Below are 26,610 nucleotides of genomic sequence, written 5' to 3' on the forward strand. Positions count from 1 at the left end.
TTTTAGAGGAAGATCGATTTACAAACAATACAGTTCTCATTTTACCTTAAACTAGCTACTTGGAGTCTTATCTAAAGTTAAATTATATTTGTATATTCAAATATAATTAACCTAAATAATTACTAAGTACTTCCGCTTCCTCATACAGGTAGCGCGACGTGTAAGCTAATGTAGTGAGTCAAGTTAGACCCACTACACCTGGTAGCACTTTGTAGTCCGTCCAACGACCGACTATGTGACGTTCGTACGAGGTGTACGAACGCGGAGCCGAGAACCCCATGAGCACGGAGGTGCCCACGGAGAGCTCCAACACGCCTGCCACGCATGTTGCACGCGCCGACTGCCCCCACCTGTCTGACCCAGAGTGGGAAGCCCTCCAACGACTGTCAACAGTGATTGGAGAAGCGGCGATAGCTACGATGCTGCGTACGCTATCGCCGACGGAGCAACATGGTGTTGCTCTAGGGTTCATCACGAAGGAGCAGCGTGATGCTGTTTCCTCAGTGACGGCGTCGTCAGGGACGACACCGCGTGCTCAACCATTAAAGTTGAGCCTAAACAATTACGTGGGAAGAGAGGGCGAGCCTCTCCTCCGATGGCTTGTCGAGCTCGACACAGCCGTAGCGGCTCGACGTATCGTCGACCCGCTGTCGAAGGTCGCGTTCGCCATGTCCTGCCTTGGCGGACGCGCAAGGAGTTGGGCGTATGGACGCCGACTCTCAGATCCTACGTGCTTCAGCACGTACGAAGTGTTCAAAGAGGAGCTCAAACAGGCGTTTGAGCCCCCGTAAAACGAGATCCGATCGATCGCAGAATTCCGCGACCTGCAACAGGGTAAACATGACGTCCATGCTTACACGCAGCGCGCACGATACTTGGACTCAAATATCGTGACTAACCTGAATGACGAGGCGACCAAGGTCGTCACGTTCATGAAGGGACTTAGAGATGGGCCCGTGAAGACCTATCTCTTCCGAGAGTACCCGAATACGCTCGAAGCTGCAATCACCCTTGCCATGCAAGACGCGTTTAGCCTGCAGCAGGCTAAATTCCATGCGAACATACCGCAACCGCGCCCGGTAGTGAGGACGGGAGGTCCAGAACCAATGGACCTCTCGAACGCAACAACTGCTGGTTACCAGCAGCAGGGAGGCAACGTGCGATGCTTCCGTTGCGGAAGGATCGGTCACTTTGCACGGGAGTGCACAGCTCCCATGCTCCCTAGCTGCGGCCGTCGTGGCGATGCTAGACGTCGCCGCGGACCAACAAAAAACGCGAATATTCAGTAGGCGCGGGGCGCCCTACTGGTAATGCAGTCACGCGTGTCGACATCGGGCACGCGTTACTGAAGACTGCAGCCCCCAGTGGGACTAGCTTTCGCTGCAAGAAGCAAGATGATAGACCGAACCTGGTCATCTTGAAGGTAACGTCGAAGAGAGCGAGCGACTCTCTTCGCGCTCTGGTAGATTCGGGCGCGTCGAGCAACTTTGTTCGGCTACGGTGCCTGCAGAGACTTGACTTCGAGGAGGTAAATGTACCTCGAAGTCTTCTGGAGGTGCGACTGGCAACAGGTGCCATCGTGAAGACCGAGAAGCGCGTCGTGAACGTGCGCTTCTCGTACAAACGACGAGTGTTTGTCGAACACTTTATCGTCCTGGACCTGGACGATAAGTTCAATTAGGTAATGGGCATGCCGTGGCTGGCACGGCATGATCCGGTAATAGACTGGAAGAAGCGCACACTCGTGCGCTTCGGTCACGACAGCGGAACAGAGAGCGATGGACCTGTTACCGCAGCGCACGCACCAGCAGGTGCGCGCGGCTCACCAGTCGAGACAGCGCTTAATGCTGCTGTCCCGGAGTGCCCAGGAAGTGTGCGAGGACGCGCACAAGTGAAACCAACGTCGGGAAGGCTGTCGACGTCAGGAGAAAAGGACGTACTGGTTCCGGGAACCAATACCCACGTTCAAGCGCGTAAGGGACAGTCCCTGACCCGAAGAGGTCAGGTCGACAACGACGCGTCGGCTCCGGGAGCCAACGCACCCTCGGTCATGAGGGGCTCCGCCAATGAATGGCGTCGAGGTGACGAAGGCATGCCAACTCCGGGAGTTGACGCTGCAAACAGTGCGGACGGTTGCAAACGTACCGCACTGACGCAATTTGCATGCTGTCGTGCAGCCGGGCTGCAGGACGAAGCGCCATGCGATCAAGCCGGGCTTGATACCGCGCGCCCGCGGACAGGGTCCACCGGCGAACAACTGTCCACGACCGGGCCTGGACTAGAAGAACAACTGTGTGGAGCCGGGCTCGGCACAACAAGAAGACGGCGCAAGCGGAAAACGCTGCGCAAGTCTCGGTCCGGAACCGAGACGCAACAAGAGCAGTCTGCTGGGCAGACTGAGGCGGTGACGCCGGATGTCGAGACGCTAAGCGTCTTGACGCGCACCGATACTGGATTCCAGTATCGTGAAATGGAACTCGCTAATCCTCCGACGACGGCGTCGGAGTTGACTTCACTTCCAGCCATGATCTGGAAGCGCTTCACGCGCGACTTGCACGATGGACGCATCGAGCAGGTCTACGTTCTTTCGAACAGCGAAAGAACGGAGAGCGAGAGCGAAGAGCTGAGACAGCTCTTCATGGGAAGTACTACTGAGAGTGAAGACACTCTCAGTGCGAAGACGAAGCGAGAGCGCTTCGAGGAACAAGGTTGGGACTCGTTAAAGTCGAGTCCCTATTACGAATTGTTGAGGGAGTACAAAGACGTACTCCCGGAAGAGATTCCTGCGGATCTTGCGCAAAATAAGGGTATTCAGCACGAGATTGATCTCGTGCCGGGCACGAAGTACTGTGTCACGCGGCAGTGGCCACTGCCGCGAGAGCAAGTGAAAGCGATCGACGACTTCTTTGAAAGTCGTCGCAAAGCAGGACAAGTGCGGAAATCAAAGTCCCCGCACAGTGCTCCGACGTTCTGTGTCAAAAAGCCACAGAGCGGATGGCGCATCGCTCATGCCTACAACAAGCTGAACGATGCGACGGTACCGGTGCACACGCCGATACCGCGAAACGATGTTATCATCGATTCGATGGTCGAGAGCACCGTTTACAGTGCTCTCGACTTGCGAGACGGATTCTATCAGATCCTAATGCGTGAGAGCGATATCCCTCTCACTGCAGTGAGCACGCCAAGCGGCATGCTCTGGGAATGGCTAGTAATGCCGCAGGGACTTAAGAATGCCCCTGCGACCTTCAACAGGTGCGTGGCGCACTTGTTGCGCTCGGTGCGCGATTTCGCACCGAGCTACTTCGATGATGTATTCATCCACAGCCGGGCTGTGGACGGGAAGACCGACGTAGAGATGCACAGGGTGCATCTCCGGAAGCTCCTTGATCTTATGCGAAAATATGAGCTCTACGCGAACCTGAAGAAGTGTATATTCGGGGCGAGCGAGATACCCGTCCTCGGGTGTCTCATAGGGAAAAAATGGTGTTCGCCCTGACCCGGAAAAGGTCAGAGTGATTAATGAATGGCCAACGCCCTCAAGTGTCAAGGAACTGAGGCAATTCCTTGGCTTGGCCACGTACTTGTGCAAGTACGTGGAGGATTAAGCGGGCAAGATCCGCCCGCTATCACAGCTTCTTAAGAAGGAAGCTGTGTGGAATTGGACAGCCGATTGCGAAAAGGCATTCGATGCAGTCAAGCGGGGCTTGACTGAGGCACCGATCTTGGCAGTGGCTGACCAAGATCGTCCATTCCGCGTCGTATGTGACGCATCCGACTTCACGATTGGATGCGCGTTGATGCAGCACGATCACGAGGGCCGTGATCGTGTCGTCTATTACCAATCGCGTCAGCTGAAGGCAGCTGAGCGTAATTATCCGGTACATGACAAGGAACTCCTTGCCATGAAATACGCACTGGCAAAGTTCCAAGTGTATCTACTTGGAAGTAGACCGTTTGTGGTCTACACCGACCATGCATCACTGCGCACCGCAGTGAAGTCGCCACACATATCACAAAGAATGGCGAGATGGCTCTCATTCTTTGCACAATATAACTTCCGGGTCGAATACAAACCCGGAAGATTGAATGTAGTGGCCGACGCGTTATCACGTCGGCCGGACTACGCAGAAGCTGCTGACGTCAATGCCATTGACGTCATGCAATCGAGCAAACCCACATCGTCTCCGTTGGACGATGTGAAGGTGGCGTACGCGCACGACGCGGACACGAAGCTCTTGCTGGCCTATGGCGCAGCGTCTTCTGACAAGTCCCGTCAGAAGCTGCCCAAGCACCTTCGTGCGCGTGCACTCCGCTTTCGAGTGCACGACGGAATACGGCTTTACAATGCAGTCGACGACAACGCGATCCGCGTTGTCGTGCAGAATGATCATGACCTGCGACTCAGGATCATGTACGAATATCATGATGCCCCGACTGCGGGACATCTCGGACGTGAGAAGACATACGTCCTTCTCACGCGCGACTTCTACTGGCACCACCAGTATAAGTGGGTGCGCAAGTACATCCGTGCTTGCGAGGTATGCCAACGCGTAAAGCCTGCGCCATTCGCGCAGGCTCCGTTACAATCACTACCGACTCCGTCGGAGTGTTGGAAGTCCATGTCTTTGGACTTCATCTTTGGTCTTCCCCCGGACAGCGGAGGGAATACCGGTGTTGTGGTCTTCGTCGACCGCTTCAGCAAGATGGTACATCTTGCTGCGGTGCCGGCAGAAGTGACCGCGAAGCAGACGGTCCGTCTGTTCGTCGACATGGTGTTCAAACACCATGGCATGCCGTCCGACATCGTGTCGGACCGAGACCCGCGCTTCACAGCGCACCTGCGGCAAGAAGTGTTTGCACTTCTTGGGAGCCAGCTTTCCATGTCGACTGCGGATCATCCGCAGACGGACGGCCAAACCGAGCGCGTGAATCGCGTGCTCGTCGATATGTTGAAGAGCTACGCTCACTCGTTCCAATACTGGAGCGAGTGCTTATCGACGGCAGAGTTTGCCATCAATAACTCAGTGCATGCCTCGACAGGGCATACACCGTTCTACGTGAATGCCATGCGGCATCCCCGTCTGCCGAGTTTACTTGGAGTGGTGGCTCCCACTTTAAGTGGGGGAGGATCTACGACTGCAATACAGCAGCCGCAGAAAACCGCTGACACTTGCACAGTGTCAGCCGCAACAATGAACAAACCACATGACTCTGCGCAGGGCGCAGACTCCCCCAACAACAAGGCCAACGACCACGGGTCTGCGCAGGGCGCAGACACCGCAAAGAATCACGCAGAGGCCGGGCATCTAGCGGAGAATGAGCTGAATGACTTCAGCTCGGATGCAATCAATTTCATCACCAAAAGACAAGCGTTGATTCGGTTTGTCCAAGATGCAATAGCAGCTTCTGTTGACCAACAGAAGCTGAACGCAGACAATGCGGACAGAGGCAACACAAATGAATTCAAAGTTAGTTCATTGGTTTTGTTAGCTCCTCAAAACCTGCCTAAACATGCGGTTTCGGATTTCGGAGCAAGCAAGCTTGCTCCGCGCTTCATCGGGCCGTTCACTGTGTTGGCACGGCACGGCAACGCTTACACGCTAGACATACCGTCTAGCATGCGCCTCCATCCGACCTTTTACGTCGGACGGCTGAAGTCATACCTGCAGCACGAGCCAACTAGCTCGGCTGACCCGAAGCCTCGACAGGAGCCGAGGCAGAAGCGGAAGCCTTGGCCTCGGCGACGAGCAGCCTCTCCTCCAGCGCGCGGACGCGCTGGAGCAACCCCTTCATCTGGGTCCCCAGCTCGACCTGGATATTCGAGGCGGTCTGCGAGACCGCCGCGACTTGGGCCTTCTGGTTCGCCAGCTCCTGCTTCAGGGCGGCGAACTTAGCGCCCTGCAAACGCTCCACGGCGGTCACCCGGTCGTGGAGAGGCGCGTACTGATCAGCCCGGGACTGATCATACCCGGGGCGTGTTCCCACCCCCGCCACCGCCGATCCGTGACGCCCGCGGCTCAACCCGCTGAATTGTTGAGCGGATTGTTGACCATAGTATCCCAAAAACGAACCCTCAAGGGGCTCGTTTTCGTATTCGTTGGATAGGATTTCCACCCCATCGAGATACATGGGAGCCGCGGAACGCCTTGCGGGAGGACGTTCGGGAAATACTGAGGGTGTACGAAGATCCGTACGCGCTGGCGCGGCAGAAGTAGTGCGAGCGCTGCGGTCATCGCTAGCGCCCGAACCCTCACGTGCTAAGAACTTAGCACGGAGCTCTTTGAGACTCTCAGGCACACGGAACGACGTGTACCCGTTCAGGTCGCGGTCGCTCAAGCGGACCGCGCCTGGGAAGCACTTCGTGCACTGAAAGCCCTCGGGCACAGCGCACGGCACATTGGCCTCCTCCGCAGCAACGTGGAGTTACTCCACCTTTCCCCGCTTCGAGTACGTCTCGCGCTTGCTTAATCCGATCACGGTAAGCATTCGGCTTCTTGTTGAAGTTCTCAACAAAAGCATTCCAACTTTGACAAAGTGCCTGCCACTCGGGCACTTTGCTGCGAGAAGATGTCTTCTTGCTTTGAAACCGTCGGAGCTTATGGAAGAGTCCGATGTAATAATCACGCCTTTGATGTGTTTCCGCATCAAAGTGCAGCTCGGCAGCCACCGCGTCATCTTTGATGGCGCTGCATACATACAGCGCACCTCATTCGGAGGTACCGAGTTCCCATACCGGTCCGTGATCTCGGACGCGGACAGCATCCACGGATCGCGCGCTGCAGGCGCAGCGCGCGGAGAGCCTTGAGCTTTGAAATCACGCGCTGCAGCAGCAGCGCGCGGAGTACTGAGAGCCCCAGCGGACGCGAGTGTAGTATCGCTCTCAGTACGCGAACGCTTCGAACTCGAAGCGTCCGATTCGTCCCATTCACGCGGGCGAATGTTCTTGGCATGAGGGTCGAGCGATTCGCTCGACACTGAGTCTTTGCGCTTTGAGGGCGAGTCCTCCTCGCCCTCCATATCTTCATCGTCGTCGTCGAAGTCGACGACGTCGCCATACTTCGCCTTCTGGCGTTCGAAGTAGTCGTCGATGGAGAGATGACTCCCCACCGACTTCGAGGTCTTCTTCTGAGGCGCGCTCATCGTTGAATGAGCGCGGATTTCTTCTCCAAACGCGGAGAATTGACGAATGGTCAATTCCGAAGATTGACGTGCGGAGACCCCGCGCGTCTAACCTTGGGGGGGGGGGGGGGGGGGGGGTAACGGGGTTACTCGTACAAGTGGCTTGTAGCCACTTGTGAATTTAACAGATAGGATATCTGTTAAAAGTTTTTTGGATACTTCCTCACCTTGGTGTAAGTCACACCAATGGATACATTGAAGTCGGCCGTCACAATGAGTGGTCCACACCTACCCAATAGATCGGTAAAATGAGAACTGTATTGTTTGTAAATTGATCTTCCTCCTAGAACTGCTAAAACTGTTTATCATCTATGAAAGGGGTTGACAGCGGCTGGCTGTCAGAGCCCCGCCAATATGCACGTCTCTAATTGGTAGAAAGATGCTGCTTTCTACCAATAGGATTCTAAGTCACTTGGAGTCTTATCTGATTTAAATTATATTTGTGTATTCAAATATAATTAACTCAAATAATTACGAAGTACTTACGCTTCCTCATACACGTAGCGCGACGTGTAAGCAAAAGTAGTGAGTCAAGTTAGACCCACTACACCTTTCGCCTCAACAGATCTCTGAAGCCCGGATGCATTCACCGGTCCGCCTTCCTCGATCAGCCCAGAGGTCTTGCTTGCTTGCTCCACTTGTAGAATCTTCGTTCGTGTTTCTTCAATCCGTCGACCACTCCGATCGATAATTGGTTGCACATCCTCGAAGAAAGTTATTCCCAGGATACAATCGATTTCTTGAGGAATCGCATAGACAACAGCAATGCAGTCGTATGCATAATCCAATCCTTGAATATTGATGGACAGAGCCAGTAGCTCTACCCCTGCTTCAACCACTTGGATGTCTCCCAGCTTCACTAGGATATTCTTCTCGTTGAACGTTATCGTTGGGAGCTTGTTCTCCTCGACCCAATGCTTGGATACATACACCGTCGTAGCACCACTATCCAGCAGCATTGCCGGTGTTGAGATGGACTTGTCGCCAACTCTAATTTCGTCACCAACGGAGAATAGCGAACGGGACTTGTGCACGAGAGGGGTTTCACACAGCACATTGATGCTGATATCCTCCAACGTTAATATTCCGATTACATTCTTTCCACGGCGAGACCCTCTTTCACTGACGTGGTTTGATGTTTCCCTGCTCGCCTTGTTTCTTCGTCCAAGCGTAGCAGTCGGCTCGGATATGACCGGGATTCTTGCAGTAGTAACACGTACGGCCTTCTCCACCTTGGTCTTCGCGTTGGGCTTAAAGCGATCTTTACCGCGAAAGGGTTTTCCCTTGCGATGCCCTCCTTGGTCAGAATCTTGTCCAGTTGAAGTTTTCTTCTTGTCCTGCTGAACTTAGAGCGAGAGGGCTTCGTCGACGAAGTGCGTAACCTCGTACTTCACCGCAAGGTATATGGCATCTCTCAGTGTGGCTGGGTTCTCAAGCTTTACATAGCTGCGTGTGCGCTGCTTGAGACCGTTCGCGTTGTTCAGGACTTGATCAAACTCACTCATGCCTTGAACATGAAATATAAGAGTGCGAAGTGTTGGAGCGCATGCTCATGGAAGTTCCCCCACGTGCACTCCTCGGTTCTCTTCACCGACGACCAATGCAGGGACCACCTGGAGGCGGGCTTCTCCATCACGAAACTGGCGATTCCTGATAGTCTTGTGTGACGAGGCTCGCTCGGATCTTTCCGGCGAACCCGTAAATAGCCTGTCGCCAACGCACTATGTCCCACTCACGACCCTTAGTGGATGGGAGAGGCAACCAGCTTCAAGGAACCGTCGCTTCAACAAGAACTGGCTCGGAGAGCATGGACACACTCTCGGCCGAAGCCCAGGTCTCAGCTGGGAGGCTCAGCAACCTCACTGAGACTGCTGGGACTCTGAAGCCACGATGACTGAAGTTGACTATGGATTGACTTGACTCCTGTGAAGTTTGGATTGCGGTCACCCCGCTGAGCTCAGACGTCCCGGATAAGACACCTGTTGATGGCTGGATACGCGGTAAACTGAGCTGACGTGGTTTCAGCTGAACTCGCTGCGGCTTGACTGAGAGTCGGTCAGCTTTGGTGATGAAAGCGCTGAGGTCACCAAGTCTCAGCTGGAAGAACTGAAGTCCCCGGGTCTCAGCTTGGATCACTGAGATTAGCTGGTCTCAGCCGAAGCCAGTTGGTTTCACATCTCATTACTCTGAACTTGGGTGGTCTCAGCCGGAACAGCTGGAATCTGTATGTCTCGGCTCAGACGTTTCAGCAGGATATGCTTGGGCTCAGTGGACGCTCCGGAGTCTCAGTTGGGCGACCCAGATCTCAGATGATGCGGACACTGGTAGACATTAATGCCGGGGGTCTCAGTTGGAATCTCGCCTGAGACTATGGCGTTTCAGATGGGTACACGGTGAATGCGCGCTGCTGGAGGGTCGCGTCATCAATGATGACGGACTCATATATCAGCCGGGATGGGACCAGCGGTACCCAGATTACGACACACTTTCGGCCAATGAGTCACCAGCGATCAGCTATTCATCACTAACGCTTCGTTGAAGATCTGCTGAACCCATGCCTGACCACGCTGGATTTTGCTGAGCTCGGCCCATTATTGGCTAAAACTCACGTTGAAGCGCCGAATGCCTTAGGCACACTGGCAGCTCTCAGGATGGTATTAGCACCCTTTGTGGGTGCTCTCCGAACGGCGCTGTGCGCCCCCACTTGATAGGTCATTGTTTGCATGTGTAATAATTGAATCAGAATCGAATTTGCCCCGAAGGATGCAAGTGGGGGTGTTTCCTTGTGTAAAAGGGTGCCGCGCACCGGTTCCATCAAAACACAACACCACATAGTCTTTTTGGGTGTGCCGCGGTGTGAGGAGGAGCTTAATTAATTATTTCATATTATTACGTGATCTGGACGATATTACCGACACGTATTTCATATTTTCGGGGAGTAAGTGACTCTCCTGAGGTTTCGGCGGAGCGACTACGCGGGGGTTGAAATAGGCTCAAGTCTTCGGTGCGGTTGCTGAATTCGATCATATTTGAGCGTGGTGCGCGGGCGTCCCTGGGTGCAGAGCGAGAACCTAGACTACGGACAGGCTCAGACCGAGCCAATTTTCTCGGGGCCACTCTAGGTCTGAGGGGCGAGTGAAGACCTGTGGAAGCGGCTCTCCGCTGGAGCCGCCGGAGGGAGTGAAGAAGCTACGGAGACCAGGTTCAAGGTCTCGGAAGAGGTGGACAAGTTACGTGTGGAGTGTCGTGTTTTGTATTGGAGAAAATCCGGGGCAGATTGGGTTAAACACGTGCGAGTTGAGACCTGTTGAGTGGGGAGCAGGTTTCGTTTGGAGAGCGCTGGAGACATCTGAAGTGGGAACAAGGTTGCTGTGGCTGGCTGACGTCTGTTTCCAAAGCGTAGCCCCAGGAAGAACCGTCAAGGGAATCGCAAGGGAGGTGCACACGCAGCGCCTGACCAAGGACCGGAGCTGGGGAGTTTCATCCGAGTCGTTGCTGGGCTCAGCTGAGGTATTTCAGCTGAGACCCCAAGACTCTGAGCCTTCTGTGCTCTAGTCCGACGTTCGACGGTTTACGTTTATTCAAGGTTCGATCTGGAAAGCCGGGAATTTACCCGCACCTCGCCACACTTGTACTTGTATCTTCAACTTGGATACGGCACGCGTTCTTGATCTGGAATAGCCATTCCCTCACGTCTTCATATCTCTTACAGGCGAACTTCAGCAGATTACTTGGGACCTTAGATCGGTCGGAGATTGCTTGGTTGAGCCGAGCGATCTCGGCACGTAGCTGCGCAATTGTCGGAGGCATCGTCGTCTTGAACAGGGGCTGGGACCAACAAGTGCTACCAGGTTATCGTGACGATGCTAGAAGAAGGGAAGAGAGCGTTGAGGGAGCGGCAAAACGGAAAGTGAGCTGCCTATCCCTCACAGTTCGTATCCCACAAAGGCTTTGTGAAAAACCGCCGTAGTCGCCCCTCTACCCAGTATCTTTGTTGGATGTTGGACCCGCTAGACTCCTGTGTTTGATACCCCGTACCGGTAGTCTACATATATGTTGTTGGAGTGTTCCATTGGACCCTTGAGGATTGCCTTCGATTCCTGGCAAGGAGCCCACGGGAAGGGACTCCCTACTCGTAGGCCGCTGTGCCGAGTATGGCGACGACGAGCTGTACCTGGACCACGTCCTGCTCGAAGAATTCTCGCTGAGCGTGTGCGTGGCCTGCAGGCAGGACCATACGCTGCGCGACGGCGCGTCGAGCTTCTGTCTATGCCCCGCTCCAGGTTCGCACAACAAGAACCCCACTCGGATAAGGCTGCTCTGATCCACGAGGGATACTCGAGCGCGCTGCACGCCTGATGAACCTCCTCAATCTAAAGCCGCTACACCTATGGGTGCGGTGGATTTACGTGCGGCTGCAAAAGCCAGCTCAGGCAGCCCCTCAACACGCAGCATCTCTGAGGAGAGCGAATCTGAGAGCGGAGCACTACAAAGCCGGCTACCACTCAAGGCGAGCCAGACCGCGTGCAAGCCAGGCTTCCACGGAGACGAGCACACCAACTACGAGGAATCGGATCCAGAAGACGGTGGGGGGCAAGAACGACAGTGCCAGTGCGCCTACCTGTCGCAAGTCAAAGTCAGGATCCGGTCGACGTCCGAGGCGAAGACGGTGACCGCCATCCGAATCTTCGCCAGCGATTTGGCCCCGACGATGGTTACCTTCTTGCTGTTCAAGTAAACGCCGATCATCTCTATGCGACGAGAAGGGCATCTTCGACGTCGTCTAGGTCGCCGAGTAGGGGGAAGAAGGCACCCCCTGTTCCATTTGGAGCGGGGATCTTCGAGGTGATACTGACTCTCCCTGGTTGTGCTATAAATGTAGCGAAGTAGTCGTACCCCACATCCAACAGAATAGCGCTTCGAAATCAAATCACAGGTTTTTTTTGTGGTTTGTGGGATAACCGCATCCCACAAACCACAAACCACAACAAACAGTCGCTTCGAAAGGTCTCTAATGTATACACCTATCCTAAGGAATATGCTTAACTATGGTTACACCTGTTACAGAGATTCACCGAGATGTGGACGGTGGCGAAGGCCATGGAGGCGATGCCGATGGAGAGCTAATACTGAGAGGAGTTGCCCGATATTCCAAGCGTACCGATCCCGTAGATAGAGCAGAACAGGTTCAGCGCAATCTTGAGGTCCTCGAAGGTGAAGAACTTCTATCTGACTGGAACGGAACCACCATGAGAACTTCTCGAGTTCGTGGCCCCGCAGTCTTAGTTTCACAGATAGGCTCGGTACCCATGCCGGAGTAGAAGGGTGGACGGTTGGAGACGGCTGCCGATACGGTCATAGGATGTCGTTTACCAAGAAGTTAAGTGACAACAATGTACCAATAAAAAAGAGTGAAAAACTTCTTGTCGGAAGTCATGATCGGTAGTTACCGCAAAATGTGGCTGAGCTAGGTTGGTGAGGCAAATCTAAGAATGTGAAAAGCAGCCAACGCGCTTCGAGTACAGCACCAAGCGCTGTAAACTGGAGCCTGATAACAGTCCAATGGTCAACTCAGCAGAAGATTCGAGAGTACATTAATTCGGTGAGTCTTCCAAACGTCGCAGCAAAGGATTCTTAAACGGTCAAATGGGCTTCTTGAAACGATGATGCAGGCACTATCGTCGATACGTGGCAATTGGCGAGGTGTCACCAAGTGCTGGAGACGATCGTACTCGTTTCCGATTATCTGTTTAGACGTGTTGCTAACAGTAGGTCCGGTCTCTAAATCAGGTGAATCGGTCCTCCACCATGTTTTAAGCCATCAATGAATACGATAAACGCTCTACAGCACACACCTCGTAATAATAGTCAGTGTAGATAGGGGTCGTGATGCACACTCGAGTTCGTTCGCCTGTTGGAACTCTTGTATTCAGATTTGCAATTCTCGATAAGCAGGCCAGTGTCGCGGAACCCGGGGTGTTTCCGAAGAAGGAAATTTATTAATGAGCAAAAGTAAAGCAAAGCAAATCGAGCGCTTCCGCGAGAGCGCTGAAGTGAGAGCGTGCCATCGCCCACTAACGGTGAGAGCCGCGTGCCAACCCCCACTCGATATACAAACTGCGTGTCCCAGTCCACTAGCTTACCATACCATAATATAATTCTTGGCGCGCGTCCTGCCGTCCGAAGTGGAGCTGATTGGGCACCAGCGAGAACTCGTGCTGCAACGCAGCCCAAGCTTGAATTTTGACCGTCATCACGGTGACAGCCAGGTAAGTGTACCTGACCCATTCTAGTTGCGACATACTTAACATCAGCCTTTTGTAGGCTCGCATCGAATGGTAGTCGACCTCGAAACTTCTGGATGGGTTTCAATCTGGACACGAATGTCGGTAACCCGTCCAAAGCGGAAGTTTTCTTCGTAAATCTCGCATCCTTCACGTTTGAATGACACCCTTCAATGTTTCCCCAGTGAATATTTCCATGCGTTGTAGTCCACGAACTCCACGGCAGCCCGTAGCGCGATTGTTTCACGAAGCATTTGAATCCCTTTAAAAGTCGCCCACGGGTTAGAAAAGCCGCCAGGTTGGTCTGACACGCGCAAGTGAAACACGCTGGTCTTCGTAGTACACTACAATCTCTCCACCTGTAGAGTCCTAAACGCTTTAACGCGTCGTACCAAAGGCGCAAGAAGCTCCTCCAACCGACTCATGCACTCCTCAAATGATGCAGTCAATTGTGCAACAAGAAACGGAAAAAGACTTTAAGGTTCCGATTGGTCAGATAATTGCTACCAAGCGTTAGAACCTGTGTCCGCTGGTTTCGCACAGTCCTGCGTCATGCTATCTACGTCTTCTTCATGCTTGTTGGCCATGCCAGGGTAAATTGACAGGAATGAGAACCAAACGTTGTCCAGCATCGATTTCCTTAACAAGTCCACCATTCCATGCGCAACAGCAGGTTACTCGAGGTCTAGTCTACTCTCATCGGCTCCAGTGTAAAAATGCTTCGCAGCAACCCAGACGCAACCCAGACGGCCTTGGACGTCTTCCATTCCCTCTGAACCACCATTTCTGCACTCGAATATCTCCCAACGGTATCAAGTCTCCGCTGATCAGTGTGGCTTCCCCTGGAATGGCCGCGAGAGATACCTTGACGGGGGTCACAACCTCCACCTGGATTGCTCTTCGGTAGATTACCGGCAGCGTTTCCAGGAACTCCTCGGTCGCATCTGTTCGCTGCGCCATCGGACGAAGTCCTTTATTTGCTTGGGATATGTGTATTTTGTATCCCGTTGGTCTGTGTTTCCAGCGCTTGTTGCAGGGGTACGCCGAGTTAAAAAAACGTGATCTTGGCATGTCATACATGCTCGACAAAGTCAGTATTACTGAAACGGATGGCACGGATTTCGATTGAAACTACCTAAAACGATAGACGCGGCATCCGAACAAACATCCACGAGCGGAAGAAGGTGTACGTGCGTCGGTGTGTTTGTTCTTTATTCCTCAGGAAAACGATCGGAATTAAAATGGTTATCACATACGCCGATGCACGTGGCTTTCTCGTCCTTGATGTTGGAAGAGGTCAGTGGTTCGCCCCATACATCGGCTTCGTTCTCAAATATGCGGCGTACTCGTTCACAATGGCTTGATCGGTTGCGGTCCGCTGACCACGCCCCAGATTGAACACGCGTCGAAAAACGCGATCTGGTATCACCTTTAACTCTTCGTCCCAGTACTTGAACTGTGCAAGCCGCATGCTCAGGGCAGTTTCGCCTACAAGGTCATCCCATTTTCCGTGGTCAATCATTAATGCCAACTGGTGGTCCCCGTACCCTTCCTTCAACACTTTGAACACTGAAATATCGCTTCCTCGGTTATGCTGGTTGAAATAGGCCAAGTAGCGACGCCCAGCTTCATACGCATCACCTCTCAATACGCCAAACGCAGCACTGCCCACAGCTTCTTCACCGTTCTTCACGAGGTTTAGTCGCTGGAAAATATCAAGAGGAGAATTCCCCTCTCCATTAAACCAGAGGCGATTTTGCTCAGCCGCAAGCTTCTTCGCGAAAACCTTCGTCGTCGTATCACGAGACTTCATTTCAGCTTGGATTATCCTAGCGACTCGCTCATCACGATAGGCTCGCGTGAGGGTCCCGACCATGGTCTCTTGAGTGTGAAACTTCTCATTGTACTTGGAAATGTACTCGGCCAACCTCTTGATCGCCGGGTCGCTCAGGCTATTTTGCACTCGTCCATTTTGGTTCAACTTCAAGAGCACAGCGGTCGTGGACTCTTCGCTACTTAGCCAACCTTTCATCTCGTCGTCCGTCCTCGATGCCAGCCTGCCCAAGAACCCCAAAACCCTGTCTTCGCCTTCGTCCTCCGGGTTGAGAGTCCTCAGCATTCTCTTGGTTGGAACGCCGTACTGGGCAGCAACGCGCAGATGAGGTATACCGGCACCTGGGACATTGGGCGTGGCCATGTTGGCGGTACCAGTCGCTTGGCCATTGACGCTTGAGAGGAGGACGGTGGCAGCTAGTAATAAGACGCCACGATAATGCATCGTGGCGGCGGACAGACTTGCGGGCTGGACGGACAAATGCGTTGTGGAGTTGCCTGATATGAGGTGAGTAAGGTTGGTCACCGGAGCGCTACCATACTCACCTCAGGTCAAGCTACGACCCAACGCACCAACTGGTGCGCACTGTCGTTCAGGTACATGCTACCCCTTAACACAGTACCCTGTGATATCTGGTCGGGATTTTGTTGAATCAATACAGTATATTAATAAGACTATGCCTCTTGATTTAATACCTGTGTAATCACTATCTCAACTTTTTGTAACCTAAACCATGCGATGGGTACTAGTACGTGTACAGTACTACTGCACACCGGTAAACGTTCCCTCCTTATGGCGCATGTGACCGTGGTAAAAGCCGTGGGTTTTCTTGGGAAATGCATCTACATCGTACATTCGCTGTCGTGTGCTGTACAGTGCGCGGCCATATTATACATGTACAGTACATGTACATGTAAATACTGTATCGCGTTGTGGGGTTCATTTTGTGTATCCTGCGCCCCGTCCAGGCGACAAGAAGGGGTGTCGCCCCTAATGTGTCCAGCTTCGACTCGCAACAAAGACCTCTGATTGGCCCCAGCACGCATCCCGCGAGGTAAGAATGAGCCTAAGGGCCGTTCTTAACGGAGCGGGTGTGCGGTAGGCTCGGTAGGCCCGGGTAGCTGCGCACCGGCTCTGTGCAGCAGTCGGGACTACCTGGAGGGAATTTTCGATCACGGATCGGTAGTCTCCCTACGCACACCACGAGGGGGGCGCTGTCCGTGGTAGGCTGCCCAGATTCTGACTCGCCATCCAAATGGATCGCCCTCGAGAGTTGCTGCGCACCATTGTCTAGCCCAGCGCGAGCTCCTCTGAATAATCTTCTCTAATGGCAAGCGCCTGCGTCGCTGCAGCGACACACACGGCAATGGCATTCATCTCTTCATCACTGGACGGACTGCTCCATTCCTCGTCGTCCAAATCGACTAGCTGAGGGAACATACGTAGTATCTGCCACACTGGCCCACAGAGGGTTCAGGGCGTTTTGTGAATGCGACAATTTCTCGGACACAGGTACAATCTGGTACAGCGGCCTACCGCCCTGCACTCCGTCATTCTTAACGACGACGCGCAGAGTGGTACTCTCTACGCACACCGCACACCCAGCCACCCGCTCCGTTAAGAACGGCCCTAACATGCGCGTTTTTACGTGGCTCGAATGTAAGATCGACACAAATTAGGATCACCCCCACTCTAATTCAAAATCCAATATTAACCGAAACACCGTACAAGACGATATGACGAGAGATTTGTACTGAACATGTTTATTAATACCAAGTCCAGATTGCTGAAAGCTGTCTGTGGAGCTTGCATGCTGAGCTGCTTGATAGTACAGATATGGTGTTTCGCTTTACTTCATACTATATATCAACATAAATGACTTCTAGTTTGACCCACCATATTCGTTGTTTCCCCTAGTGATAAATATGCTCTACGTTGTGGCGTAACTGAGGGAGGACCTGACCAGCACAAGTCGTGGGTAACCACAATGATGCCTGACTGGCACAAAACCCATACAATTCCCTAGTATGAGAAAATGTCGCATGGGGATGGATGTCATGGTGACCAGCCGCTGGGCACCCCAGCGGTTCGCTTTACTGGCGCTATGAAGATAACATCCTGGCGAGTGCAATGCACTGCTCGCTGGAATGCTCGTCGCTGGGCCTGCCTCCTCAAATTCCGGGCGGGCTCTCCGCGCGAGTTTACTGCAGTTGCGCTCCTCGCAACCCCTCGCCTTAGTCGCACCTCCCAGTTTGTGCTAAGTCGCATTTTGTTGTGTTTATCAGGAATCATATGGCGTGTTTGATATTTTCTCTCGTGATAAATATCCGGTTCAAGAATGTTGATCCGCACTGTATGTACTATCAGTAACGAGGTTTTGTAATTGTCACAAATCCATGAAATGTTTTATTTGGATTGTGACCTCATGTTACAGTGAAAAAGGTCATCAGTAGGTTATTCTATGCAGAATGTGACAGTGAGCAATTCGAGGTTAGGTTAATTTTTGTCTACTATATGTGCTCTCCCACAGTTGCACTACTTTAGGTCTGTACTGTTGCTTCACATGTTTACGCTAAGCTATACGACAACAGACGCTGATCGTCAACAGTACAGGTGTCCCCGCTGAGGGCCGTTCTTAAGGCCCTGGTTTCTCCGTCCGGGTCTGGGTCTCGGAATAAACGAAATTGCAATTCCCCAACGCTGTCCCCAGATTGCTGGATCTGGGGATTGTGTTGCTGCTACACATACCCTGTCAATATCGTTTTCTAGCATCGAGGAAGGACGCCTCTCAATCGGAAATTTCCACTATACAGGTGTCCCCGCCGAATCTGCAAAGGTGGGACCAAAAAAAACAGCGAGGTTACAATATCTGCACAGGTTGCGCATAGACGCTAATGTACTGCTTTTATAGACGCTCATGTACTGCTTTTTAATGTTACGGATAGTTTGCGCTAGATACGATGCCAGAATGCATCCAGCAGTTCCTGATAGTGGCCGGAGTTACAGCATTCCAAGCCTGTGACGCCCAACTTAAGGCTGTGTAGATTGAGATCTTCTCCTGCGGCAGCCCTACTATATACCGATCAATGCTATCCTCGACCTTAATGCGCGTGAAGTGACTCTTGATGCACGCAATGATGCCCTGATCTAAGATACAATGTTCATTGTGGGCCTTTCATTTTCTACCGATCTAGCAACTCGATGTTTCCCGCAGAGACATTTTCCCGCAATGATCTTACTAATTCAGTACGTCTCACCAAACAGCTGTGGCAAATCTTGCGCACTGGCAGACTCCCTCACACTCTGTGTTCGCGGTAGATACAGTAGCCGATGGCAGTTGCAGATTCAGCGGGGACACCTGTATGATGTCGAAGCCAGGGAATCTATTATAACGAATGATTTGAACAACATATCTATAACTCCCTCTTATATTATTGTTGCTATTAAAAAATCCACTGCGCTTTTTGTGGGGGACGTCTATACCCCAGGGAGCTTGAACGTTGCCCCCCATTTCTTAGTTTTGAATGGCAGAACTGTCAACATTGGCCTTTTATTGACCCCGTTCAGACGGAACTAAGGCCGGTTCTCAACCGAGGCGGACGCATGCGTTTTCGGACACTTTGTGATCTGATTGGTTAACAGGACGTTACAAAAATGATACTGTACAACGCATGCGTAGGCAAGCGTTAACTACTTTTGGCCAATCAGTGCACTGCATTATTTGCATTCCCCCTCAAAGCACTCCCCCTCCTCATACATGGCGTCGGTCCGGCTTCGACGTGCTTCTCCCCCGCGCTTCACCCCCACTGCAAGGTATCGGCGTCGCTGGAAAGCTGAAGATAAGCTGTGCGGCCTTCTGGTTTGTTTGGTACCCATCAAGCGACACCAAGCAGCACGAAAAAAAAAAGCCAACAGTTCGAGAGCGGATTTCGTGCCGAGTGCATGCTTCTACGCTACTTAGAGATTCAGCTTTCAAGAGATACTACAGGAGCTTGGTGGGTTGGACCAGCTTCGCTCCCCATTGCCGGACGGGGGAGTCTTGGTCAGCGCTTCAGATATTGTTGAGTCGTGAACCACACGTAGATCACACAGAGTAACAGTACAATGATTGGATAATATTGGTCAAACACTGGGCCAATCAAATTTGGTCAGTTTCATTCTCAACCGAGCATACGGGGTAGGGCACGCAAGTAACGCACGCGTCGAGAAAAACGCTTCGGTTGAGAACCGGCCTAAGATCTGGAACCTGAGACAAAAAGCCCCAGGTGCCGCGTGTTCGGCTACAGTATGCGGGCGAGTCTAGCGCATAATCATTCCGAACATTGATTCTGACAGGGCTGTCTTCACAGAAAAGGACTCGTTTCGCATAAAGCAAGCACCACAACAGTGCTTACCGGTATTCTGCAATCCCTATGTTACGGGACTGATCATTTGATTCCAATCCTGGTTTACATATGCTGCCGAACTTAAAAATGTGCATGCACAGGTATCGTACCCTCAACAATGTGAAGGTTTTGGATCGGACATGTTAGAGGAAGGAATTACAGAGGAATAGAACAGCAGAGGACAGCGTGAAGATGCCGAAGAAAGCCGTCTTCAAGGTGCTCGGAGATCCTCGTGTATTAGCAGTCAAAAGAAGACTGGTGGTCCCTGGCGGAGGAGCTACATGTAATCCCCCTTACCTAGGGTATGAATACCCGTATTCTGCAACTAGATGCGTGGTCCACCTTATATGGGACACTTCTACGAGTGAGTCCTGCAAAGCACGTCGGAGATGCTCAACTTTAGCAGTCTCCAACATTCAAGAAATTGCGTTGCTTGCTAGGTTGCAGCTTCCTTAATCCCTTAGTTCCCGTATGTTGTACGGTGCAATATAAGAGGTGTATACCCTAATTCACTTCGTTCGCAGCATCTCTAGTATGTTGGACCTCCAACATAAGCAAAGATTATACTTGATTTTTGTATTGTACAAATCACAGTTGATGGCATACTCAAGTTAATATTTTTTATTTCATAAAAGAAACAAATGCACAGGTTTAGGTTTTTGTGGGAGGGGGATCGGTTGAATGTGGCAGAGAGGGAACACTGCACCCACCACAAACGAGTGGCACAGCAGCGTCCAAAGCTCATTCTCCAAAAGTCAACGCAAGGCTAACATGGTTGCGCCGGCTGGGAAGACCCCGCGGCACCAGCTATCAGAGCAAGAGCGACGTCTATGCCTTGAGGTGCTGCTGAGTGACCGTCACGCTCGTCGTATTGGCCGGGCGCAGCAGAAGGACAGTGGTGATGTAAATACTACGAGAAGGAGTCGAGCAGCCAAGCTAACAACTGCAGAAATGGAGATTGCTGAGTCCAAGGAGTGTGCTACAGCAGTGGCGATAGCGACGTCGAAGGCAGTAGCGGATATGCAAGCATCGGCTGAGGCGAAGGAGACGTCGGGCAAGAAGAAAAAAGCGGCTAAGAAGGTGGGAGACGTGGTAATTACGGCAGCTAAGAAGACGACACCCACGAGGGGCGTAGCAAAGAAGTCGGACGCCAAGAAAGTTGCCAGCGCTTTGGTGTCGCTGCATCAACACGCGCAGCCCCATCACCCGAGACTACGGTGGGCGAAGTTGTTGCAGACATGGTGACTTCAGTGGAAATCATTGAGAATCTTACTACGCCTGACCGCGCGCCGCGGCCTACTGTGGAACCGGTACCGACAGCGGGTACTGGACAGCGGAGACGAACCTCACGATCCTCGTCAAGGAAGCGCCGGCGCAGCTTGTTGCAAGATGACGAAGACGACGAGGTAAGTTATGTTGGTCATATCCAACGTAATATATTATGCTATCAGCAATGTCATCATAAGGTCTAACATAACATTATGTTTTGATGTCACTATTGCAGATAGAATCAAGTGGCGATAAGAGTTGTGACGAGCGAAGTACTGCGTTTTCTCTCCCCACGGGCACTGTTGATTCGGACCCAAATCTGATGAATGATGGAGCTGATCGGTGCACTGGTTTGAACTCCGACGAGGATTCCGATCTCGACGAAGAGCCTGAAGAAGAAGAAGAAGCAGATGATGAAGACTGGGACGGGGACTGGGATATTGGGAGTCTTACGGATGAAGACTCGGATGTCGAGCCAGAAGAGCTTCCTGACTCAGTGTGGGCATCTGCAGCAAAGGACAAGCAAACCATGGCTTGGATGCGCGACAGCGGGTGGGAATATGGTACGTTTTGCTGCGAATTCCAACATAAGCAATATTGATGGTGCGCGTAGTCAATATAAGGACTAACATAACGACTGTACTGTTTCATTTGACTAGACACATCCAAGTTTGGCCCTGATCCGACCTATAAAGACCTCTATGACGGTCTATACGGACCAAGCGACAGTGTTCTCAGGGTGGCTGACAACCCGTTGGCTCTACTATTCTACTTCTTACCGCCGAAGTTATGGGTCCAGATCGCGGTCGAGAGTAACGGCTATCACCAGCAGACCATCCCCCTCCGAGTTCGGGCGCTTCGCTCCCAACAACGGCGCAACGCTGGCGATGTGGAAGATCTTGCTGAAATTCGGCGACGTCTCGCAGCGGTGGACTGTATAGAAGCATGGGAGGTTTTGAGGGTTGTTGCGCTGCTGATCGCGAGAATGCTGGTGCCGACCAGAAAAGGCATTGCTGCACACTGGTCACTGAAGAAGGTTGGTGCGCTACCAGCTAATCGGTTCGGCAAATTCTTGCCCAAGAATCGGTTCTTCCATATTATGGGGTATCTACATTTCTCAAACAACAAGTCGCCTCAAGCCCGCCTCGACCGAGCATGGAAAATTAGACCTGTGGTTGACGTTCTACAGCGCACGTTTGCACGCGGCTACAAGATGCCCCCCGTCATTAGCTTCGACGAAGCAACGCTGCCTTCCCGTTCGCGTTACAACCCATGCGTCAATTCAATAAGGATAAGCCGCATCGTTGGGGAACGAAGGTATTTGTCGCTGCATGCGCCAAAACACCATATTGTATGAGGTAGGTGAAAGCGATTGACGTGGCAAGCTTTGGCTTGCCACTTTGTTTTGGTCGAAGTGCTTACGTTGGATTAGATCCTACATAGGATCTGGACAAAGGGTATGCACATCCAACATACAGCTAACTTATGCTTCTTTGAACGGAATGATTGTAGAATCGAGGTATACTGTGGTGCGAAGGCTCATCTCCAAACACCCGTTCCTAAAAATAATAATTTTGGAGAAGCCGCCGTCCTGCGCAACATGAACGCAGTGATGCCGCCTCCGCCAACGTCTCCGTGGAGACTAGTCGTCACCGATCGGTTTTACACCTCCGTGAAGCTGGCGTTGGAGCTTCTACATCGCCGCCTCTACGTTACGGGTACGATCCAAACAGACCGATCCCGATACGCCAAGGGCGTTTGCACAGCCAAAACGACAAGGACGGTAAATAAGCGGAAGGTGATGGAGCCGCCACAGGGCACAACCAAACTTGCCCAGAACAAATTGTTCCCGCAGATAACTGCAGCCATGTGGATGGATCGAAATACGGTTCACATGCTGTCCAGCGGGGGTAGTCGAGAGAACGGCATCGTCAGTAAGTTATTGCTACACGATAGAATACCAAGTTATCAAGCTAACTATATTTATGTGCATACAGTGCGGCGTATTCATGACGAAATGAAACCTCTTCCTGCACCGGGGCTGGTCCGCGACTACCACCGCTGGATGGGTGGTGTCGATGTCCACGACCAGCTCCGCATGCAGCGTTACAGCGTTCAGCTTTGCTACAAAACCCGAAAGTACTACAAGACACTATTTCTGGGCCTACTAGACATGGCTCTTGTGAACGCATTCATTGTGTTTCGCTACAAGAAAAAAGTGGACAACAAGCGACCACCCAAGCACTTCGCCTTTTTCGAAGAACTCATGGAACAACTGCTTGCGATAGACTCTGCTGAAGCTTTCACCGAAATCGAGATATGTCGTATGTTGCTCTGTCAACATAAGCGTAATGGGGACAACATGACCATCCAACATAACAAGTACTAATGTTGTATTTTGATTGCAGAAAGTGGCATTGGCAAGGGATCGAACAGCAGCGTCGCCAGCTCGCTCGGATTCACGTCACGATAATTCTGGCGCTGAATTGACCACCACAGGCGGCCATTGCCTGGAGGAGAATCCGGACACTGTCGACAACCAGCAGGGTGTCAAACGACGCCAGCGTTTGTGCAAGGTGTGCGCGCTCTTCAAGGTCAACCCCAGAAAGTATACCAATTACTTTTGCCCAGAATGCTCCATCGGGAATCGTCGGTACGTGCTGCTTTCTGTTCAAATATTGACGGTGTGTGTAACTGATAGTTTGGGCTGCTGCTGCTCCTGATGCTACAGTCAATATCTATGCAATGTTGTGCGCGAAGGAAGACAAAAGACATGTTTCCAGATATGGCATGACGACTGGGGCAACGGAACTGACATCCCGCGTCAGCTACTGCAGGATCACAAGGTTCGTGACCGCCCGCCAGCATCGTACCCTGGTAAGAAGCGGCGACGCAAGACTCAAGCTCGTAGCGAAGGTGAAAGCGAGCCCGGAGATTTATTGGACACTAACGAGGAGGAGAATGGTGCGGGGGAGGCGGCTGATAGCGTGGGGGAGATGGCTGATAGCGTGGGGGAGGGACTAGCAATCAACGAGCTGTAGGCGCCACGTCTTTAGTTGTACTGGCTAGTGTGCAATCAATGAAACGTGTATTTTTTTGCGTGCATTTCATTGGCCAAATGTGCATAGCAAACGTTGCTGTTCGTTTGCAACATTTCAAAGACTGGACTAACCGATAAAACGTACATTTGGTATGTTGGCCGATCAAACATTAGCAGAACTGACGCGTTATTTTGACGACATACCACGGCTTTATGTTGGAGGTGTCTCCATTATACGCAGCTGTACCTATTCATACTCTCCCCAAACCCCGACGTACTTAAGAGATGCCATATACAAAGATGTATATAATAGTATATGGGACGGAGTAAATATTTACCCTCGTGAATAGCTCCGGGAACTAAGGGGTTAAGTTTAGGCAGTATTATTATGACCTTAGTACTTGGTGTGGGCAATCTGAGTTCACCCACGGCGATCTGCTACCCCGTGATACTTACTTCGCCTGCAGCGTGATATGCCAAAAGTTGTCGTGCTTAATGTTATGTCATTTAGTATGAGCTATGGTGGGCTAGTCACGAAGCCTTTCTTAGGAGAAAACCAGTTCACCGAGTATGTATGATCTAAAGTGTTGTGCGTGTTGTTCAATATCCCAGATATTTGTTTTGCGACTGTACTTGGCTAGTCAAGAAGACCTTTTTGTTCAAGGATGAACCCTGTTCGCCGTTGTTCACATGAATAGCGACTTCCATTTGTTATCCAATACTGCTTCGAAGGCATTTTCACCTGACCACTTGTTACCTGTATAATGCAGGCCCCCCTCACGCTCAGTTGCAAACCTAGCAGAAAGCCCTCTGATGGATAGCCTCATCCACCTGGTGGGAAAGGGAGGATACCGTTAACCCTCCGAAGACGGTGGTTACCATGGATGGTTTAATAAACCTTCCCGGACGGTTTAAATATTCTATTGCTTTCAGTATTCATACTATAACTCATATTAATGGTGCTTAGTCTATGAAGATGATGGTTTGTTGCTTGTTGGTTGGAAGGTAAAAACCGAAGTGAGCATTACAATGTTAGAAGTTCTACAGATCTACTAAGCCTTCCTTCTGTCTGCAGAGCTACTTGAACCAGCTTGACCAATCACCATCGGCTTCGACATATTGGTCAATCACACTCTGCCGCGTGTCGCACTTATTCGGGGACCTGGGGGTTTACCCTGTCGAAGGTTGAAACAAACGACATACTGTATATTGTGAAAACCGGTGGTTTTGTCACTCCGTATAGCTCTGTAAATCAGGGCTGTGAGCAAAAACGATACGTGGTAATTTGTACTGAATAGGAAGTTAATGTGGGTGCTAATCTGAGTAAGTCGGCTTAAATAGGAGTTGGGAACTGGGCTCTAAAGCCATCTTGTCAGAACAGAGTGGTGAGGGAGAGAGACAGCGGAGACACGATGTATGCCGCAGAATTTCGACGGAGAGCTGTGGTTAAATCCACCCAGCCCTGCTGAGTGGCAACTTGACTTGGCTTAGCGTAGAGATTAGTATCAGGGCGCAACGTTCTAATATCGAAAGCAGCTAGCGCGGCTACGATGCGCTCTTCCGCTCTCGCGTAGAGGTCATCAAAGCTGCCCTCTGGGTCGAAGCGAAACCCTGCGTCCTCGACACGGACGCTGGTTCTGCTCGTCCTGTTGATTCCTCCTATTTTGACTGATATCTTGGCTAGTGTTTGCATAGCCGCTTGCTCGGTGGATTTATTTGTGCGGACTTCCTCGGAATGCCGAGGTTGGAGCTGACATTTCAGCCTATTTTGAGACCAAATCGATTACGACTCTAAAATAGCTCTGACGCGATGCTGCATAAGACCGATTATAATTAGGGATACCCAATTCTATATAAGGGATGGATCGAAATAAATAAGGGTTCCCGTCTCTAAATAACGCACTAAATCAGCCGATTTACTATCCGATTTGACATTCTGAGTGCTTTTCACAATAGACTAAAAAGGAATAGATTAATTGGCATTTAACAGGTGATCCAGTTAAGAAGAGGGGAAAAAGGGCCCAAAATGGGGAAAATCGTCGAGCCAAGTAATTGCGGTCTTTATTTTCAGGTCGTGAAACTAGCATCATCAGATATTTCAAACCTATAAATATGCTGTCTTTATTCACGTGAACGCAGCTCCCATCTTAGCATGAGCGCTCGAAAACAGCGCCTCCGCCTGATTGCCCTTGGTGTGAATGCGATGCATGTCTAAATTCGGAAAAGAGGAGGTAGAGTGGTCTGCATTGCCCCATCTCTCCACAATGTGTAGCCTCGTCTCCCTCCACAAGGACGGCAAGACGGCGGTGGGCTCGTGGGAGGGTGAGAACAATTTGTCCATCGCGCAGTTCGGCAAGGAGAGCGCGCAGTAAGCACCGCCTTCGGTCCTTGCACTCGGTCTCTGTGGCTCAGGTAATGAGCGGATAGATTCCGCCACCAGAGTCTTCTCGTCCCCCCTCCATTTGGAATTCTGCGCCACTGAGAAATCCCCCCCTCCAACGCATCGAGACGTGCACGTGGCCGAGCCGTCTGTACACCACTATCAAACGTCTCATACCTCCAAATCCCTACAAATGCTTCAAACAGCGCTAGTATCGGCATGCTGCTTGCATGCCT

General features: G+C 51.7%; 3 protein-coding genes across 3 annotated transcripts; 2 read left to right on the plus strand and 1 right to left on the minus strand.

The window, feature by feature from the left end:
* Nucleotides 1-11,572: 11,572 nt before the first annotated feature.
* On the plus strand, nt 11,573-11,920 carry IUM83_02014 (uncharacterized protein; the record flags this gene model as incomplete). The annotated part of the gene is made up of 1 exon (XM_067925909.1): nt 11,573-11,920. The coding sequence occupies one exon, from the start codon at nt 11,573-11,575 to the stop codon at nt 11,918-11,920; it is 348 nt and encodes a 115-aa protein (XP_067800587.1).
* A 2,843-nt stretch (nt 11,921-14,763) lies between these two features.
* IUM83_02015 (RxLR effector family) lies at nt 14,764-15,663 on the minus strand (the record flags this gene model as incomplete). The annotated part of the gene is made up of 1 exon (XM_067925910.1): nt 14,764-15,663. One exon carries the CDS (start codon nt 15,661-15,663, stop codon nt 14,764-14,766), a length of 900 nt encoding a protein of 299 aa, XP_067800586.1.
* A 4,793-nt stretch (nt 15,664-20,456) lies between these two features.
* On the plus strand, nt 20,457-26,366 carry IUM83_02016 (Pleiotropic drug resistance protein; the record flags this gene model as incomplete). Its single annotated transcript, XM_067925911.1, has 5 exons — nt 20,457-20,902; nt 21,049-21,091; nt 21,190-21,517; nt 21,614-22,058; nt 26,267-26,366. The coding sequence occupies 5 exons, from the start codon at nt 20,457-20,459 to the stop codon at nt 26,364-26,366; spliced, it is 1,362 nt and encodes a 453-aa protein (XP_067800585.1).
* Between the last annotated feature and the right edge of the window lie 244 nt (nt 26,367-26,610).

This window comes from Phytophthora cinnamomi, assembly GCF_018691715.1.
Source record: "Phytophthora cinnamomi strain GKB4 chromosome Unknown Contig0, whole genome shotgun sequence".
NCBI classification, from domain to species: Eukaryota; Oomycota; class Peronosporomycetes; order Peronosporales; family Peronosporaceae; genus Phytophthora; species Phytophthora cinnamomi.